At 39.2% G+C, this 5,242-nt stretch overlaps 1 protein-coding gene across 3 annotated transcripts in view; it reads right to left on the bottom strand.

Moving 5' to 3' along the window:
* Positions 1-915: 915 nt before the first annotated feature.
* Positions 916-5,242, bottom strand: part of LOC137623305 (ecto-NOX disulfide-thiol exchanger 2) — a 136,314-nt gene continuing 131,987 nt past the window's right edge. For all 3 annotated transcript variants that reach the window (XM_068354104.1, XM_068354101.1, XM_068354103.1), the window contains exons 16-17: positions 1,674-1,794; positions 916-1,446 (exon numbers count right to left, since the gene is read on the bottom strand). In XM_068354104.1, the coding sequence (XP_068210205.1) occupies positions 1,356-1,446; positions 1,674-1,794 (212 nt within the window). In that variant the 3' untranslated portion in view covers positions 916-1,355. The remainder of the gene's footprint in view (positions 1,447-1,673; positions 1,795-5,242) is intronic.

Raw genomic sequence — 5,242 nt, 5'->3', positions numbered from 1 at the left:
TCAAAGACAAAATAAAAAGAAATGTGATCAATTCTCACACACAAAGGAAAGAATACAGCAATGGTGCACAAAAAAAATTGTAGCAAGACCAAGGGCAACCTTTTATTAAAATCGGAACTAAACTGTCAGACGAATAGCATCTCTACCATGATGTTGCAATCCATAAATGAAAAAAGTTAATATATTTGATTCAGTTCTCTGAACAAAGGCTGACAAATGTATGATTCTAAAACGGTGGTCTTGTAATTGAATAGAAACCCCTATGTGGTGAGCCTACTCACTGTTCTAAGCTGGAAATGATGCAATTTTGACTGGAAGATCTGTTCGATCTGTTCTCATCACTAAGATTACAACTGGAATTGATCTGCGTTAACCATTTGACTGACTATGTCCTTGCAACTGCAATGAAATTTGTATTTAAATCAAATAGATTAAATTATTGGCAATGATTTTTTAATTGTTTACAAGAACAAAAACACTACATCTATAAAAATAAAATATGGACAAGCAGGCACTTAACTTCATACTAGTATTTTTTTCTACTTTATCTTACTTATGAAGAATTTAATACCAACTTATCATGAAGGGGTTATTCTACCACAATTTAGGTTGAAAACATTAAAATTTACTTTGTAAATTTCTATGCTCTTTTTCCTTGATAGAAATATCTTTCACTATTTGAAAGTGAAAAAATGTTCAACAATATTCAAACATAAACCCTGTCTCCATAAGTGCCCGACTTGTATTACAACTTAAAGAAAAATTTTAACCCGTAAAGTAATGACTTACAGTCCCAAACCAACAGTTTTTAGTCTTACATACTTTAATTTGTGTCTAACCAACAGTTATTTAAATCAATATATTACAAGTCATAAATTTAAACTTTTGAAGAATTTTTTTCCAAATAAATATATATTTAAGTTGAAACACTAATGTTCCTGTTCACTGAACAGCAGTTACTGAGAAAAGAGTAAAGTCAAATTATTTTCATAAATTTCTTGTACTAGTCTTACTGGAATAAAAATAAAAATACAAATAGTCACAGACATAACAAATTACAACACTGATTAACTGTAAAAATTCACCATATATAACATATAAAACATATGCTTAATGAACAGCATGATAGGGTCACAGTTAGGTAATGGAAATATTCCATATAACAACACAAGTGATTGGAGGTGTTGTATATAGCAATTACTTATTATATTATCCTAGCTCAACATTATGTCTTAAAAGATTTCTACTCTTTCTAAAAAATTAAATCTTATATAAAAAATTAACTTTGGGAAGTGATAAAAGTTAACAAGAAACAATATTTATGACATGGTGATGAAAATTGTAAGGTAAAATGGTTATATTTCACAGTCGAATCCTGTGAAGACCCACTTCCTTTCTAGGCAAGCACCAACACCAGTCGTAATTTGCTTATACACAGTTTGGTACCTGTGAAATGAAGAAAAAAATATGTGTAATTGGTATTTTGATTGAAGGTATAGGATTGATAACTACCAAAGAATTCCTTTGTTGTTTACATTAAGTTTTTATTTCTATTGATAACTACCAAAGAATTCCTTTGTTGTTTACATTAAGTTTTTATTTCTATTGATAACTACCAAAGAATTCCTTTGTTGTTTACATTAAGTTTTTATTTCTATAACAACTGTACTTACTGATTAAGCATGGTCTCAATGTCAGATGGACGGATATCTTTATCGAACTGTTGGATGAAAGACCAAATATAGTCCACACTTGCTCCTTTGGGATGAATATGAAGGAAGGTTGAAGTTAAACCTGAAAAACATGTAAGTGCAATAAGATTCATCACACAATACCTCTTGTGTTCACGGCAGAACTATATGCAATAATATTAGCACTTACAAGATTATAAAAAATAAGCCATTATCAATTTTTTTTTTATTTTCAGTGACCTAGTAATGCTATAAAAGAATATTGAGACCTACTCAAGCTCAATAGACTTTAGCATTGTCTGCAACCTCATCATTCTTGTTAGCAAGGAGCGATGCTTACTGATATGACAAATTTGGAAGTAACTTGCCTTTTTCCTAACTACAGTATACAAACCTTAGCTCTTTACTATAAATATATTATTCTTTAAGCATAGCCTGAAACTAGCCATAAACTTTTTATTTGAGGTAAAAAACCCACCACTAGTTAGAGGGGAGGGGGGTAGACCAGCCACCAAGCTTACGCACTCACCCAGTGTGCTTTATCATTTTTGATTGCAGGCAGGATTTTCTAGGGGGACAGGTGATGGTAGGCCAAGTATGAGTAAAGAGCTCAGGTTTGTATACTGTAGTTTGGAAAACTACAAATTACTTCCAAATTTGTCATCTGTTTCTGCACACATACAAACCTATCTCTCTTTGCTATGGAGACTCACCCTTTAAGTGGGTGGAAGTCCAAAACCCAACAGGCTGGGAACTTAACCTGGGGTATGAGCTCATTTAAGCGTGAGAGAGGTACTCTGATACCTCATGAACACTTAGTTTGATAAGCACAAGAATTGATGGCCTAGGGAATATTGGTGAATGGGTGGAAACTAAGCACTGTGACTTGACCAGATAAGAATATTGGAGTGGGTAACACTCCTCTTCCTTAACCTAGACATTGCCCAACTCCCCTCGAAGGGAGAACAGGGACATAAATATATTACATATTTCCGGCTACACGAGGAAAATTGTTATTACAAGCAGTTGGAGGTAGGCTAGCTTGCAAAGTCCTGCAGGTGCTGTGCCCTAAGAGAGGGGAAGATGAAAGAAGAAAAGGTCAGTCAGTCTATCCACTCATCCCAGACTAACATCCACCATAGGATCTATGGAGAAGTATCCAGGCTTCTATGGGTTATGTCTTGCAGATAGAGGACTGTGAAGGTGTTCTGATGCCCTGGATCTATGATCTTGTTGAGCTGAGTCAGGATTCAAAGACCGTTTGATGACCTGGCGAATCCAAATATATCATATTCTTGGGGACTCTACCTTTGACCCTGATCTGCTTATAAAAAGTTATTCAACGTGCAGGCAAACTCTGGTAGAGCTTTTAAAATAGCGCCTCAGTGCTCTCACAGGGCATAGTAACAGCTGATAAGGATTATCGATTACATGACGGAGATTCGAAATCTTAGCAACAAAGTCAGGGACGAAGTTGAGTGTTACTTGCCCCCATCCCCTTGAATGGGTATTGTATGGAAGACCATACAACTCACGGACTTTTTTTTTACAGAGGCCAGAGTGAGAAGGAAAATGGTCTTGAGAGTCAAGTCATGATCTGAGGACTGACACAGCTGTTCAGGAATTTTAGTGCTCTACATTTCATGGAGGTGGTCTAACTTCCGACTGGGCGCAGGTAGGGTCAAAGCTCCATATGAGAAAAGACTATTCTGTTGAGGAGGAAATGTTCACTCTGTTTAGCGTACAGATAAATGTCAATGCTGAGTGGTAGCCTTCCACTGCCGAGACTGAGCAGTTTTCCTTCCTAAGGTACAATAAGAACTCGGCTAACAAGGGAATAGTGGCATCAAGAGGAGCGAGACTCCTTCTGCCTGATAAGATGGTGATAGATGACTGACGGAGGTACCAAACATCGTTTTTGCCACTGCTTGCGAAAAACATCTCACTGAAAGATGCTGGATAACCTCCCGGTATGAAGTTGCTGAGAAGCAAATACTTTGTGGTATAGCTCTTGGCGAGTTTGTTTTAGCAAGTCAGGTAGGGGAGAAAGCTTTCTCGGCACCTCTGTGTGCAGAAGTAGGTCATGGTACCAATCTGCTTGCTGCCACAGAGGAGCTATTAGGGTCATCAATACGTCTTGCGATGCCCTTACCTGACGATAAGTCTCCTCATCAGACAGAAGGTGGGGATGCACAGACATCCAGGTTGTCCCATGGATGTTAAAATGCATCTTGCAGAGCTGCCTAGGGAACCAGTACTGATGAGCAGTACACAAAAAGCTTCCGGTTCAGGGAGGTTCCAAACAGATCTATCATCGGCGAACCCCACAAAGTCAAGACTTTGTTGACTATCTGACGAAGCAAAATCTCTCGAAGCCAACTTTTAGTCTTCCTGCACAGATTGTTAGCAAAGATGTTTTTGTCCAGAATGAATTTGGCTGATAGGCCAATCAAGTTGTCTTCTGTTCATCTTAGTATTTCAACACCTAGAGTGCCTCTCTTTTTTTGCAACTGCCTCTGGAATCTTAAGATGACAGAGTCAGTCCTTCTTAAGATGCAGTTCATCCACTGGTTAGCCAGATTATGGGCGAGGAATTAAAATGCCCTTGCTCCTGAGAGCAAGGAGTTTATTGCTTTCCACTTCTCTGATTCGGCCAAATCCTCGTTTGTAATTTTATAGCTTACTAAACCAGACCAGTAGTTGATACACTACTGCATGTTTGTGGCCTCTGCACGCAGGACATCACCTGCTGTGCAGCAAACTTATCGAGGGTGACATTGTGCATAAGAGCTAAAATTGGCGGGTCTAAAGGCAAGGGAGAGAGATCATCGTTCAAGATCTCACAGTACTTGCTCTGCCGTCCTACCAGCAGTAGAAGTAGGTGTGATGAACTTCCTGCTCCGAAAGTTTGACGCCCCAGCAGCTTGGAAGAAAACCTCCATCCTGGCTTCCTTCAACATCTTAGACTAAGGCAACTCTATCCTGGTCTTGCTGGTTCTGAGGGCATGGCAGAAGTAGTTCAAGACCATGTCTTTCCCTTCTAGGAAGGAGAAATAGGAAGAATCGTCCAGTTTGTTGATTTTCCTATGCTCAGATGCTGTAACCCCAGGACCAGCTGCCATTGGCAGCATACAGTACTCTCAAAATGGTATGAGACATTGTCTTGCAACTCATCCAGACCCAAACTCGTGCCCAGTAACACCAAGACTGGAACCAAACCAAGAACTCCCTTCTGCTGACCTGAAGCCTTGAAACCTTTTGAGGCCAAGTTTTTATGTTTTTCCACTCCTGAGGCTTGGCTGAGAAGGAGGCAAGGAGAGATGAAGTCTCCTTCTGGGGAACAAGGCCTGTGACCCATGCTTGCCCTGTGTCCTCTCCTCCTTTTGGTCAGTTTTACCTGGATACCCAATTCCTCCCAAATAGGATCATGACCAACAAGGGAGACAGAGTCCAGGTACTTCTGGTACCTGGACAACCATTCCAAAGGAGCAGGAGCAGCAGCATGCTGTGAAGCAATACTCCTATGCCTGGGATCCACAGGAGGATACATA

This window comes from Palaemon carinicauda, chromosome 30 (genome assembly GCF_036898095.1).
Source record: "Palaemon carinicauda isolate YSFRI2023 chromosome 30, ASM3689809v2, whole genome shotgun sequence".
In the NCBI taxonomy this organism is placed as follows: domain Eukaryota; kingdom Metazoa; phylum Arthropoda; class Malacostraca; order Decapoda; family Palaemonidae; genus Palaemon; species Palaemon carinicauda.
The sequence above is the reverse complement of the archived record's forward strand: the minus strand, read 5'-3'. Positions and strand labels throughout refer to the sequence as shown.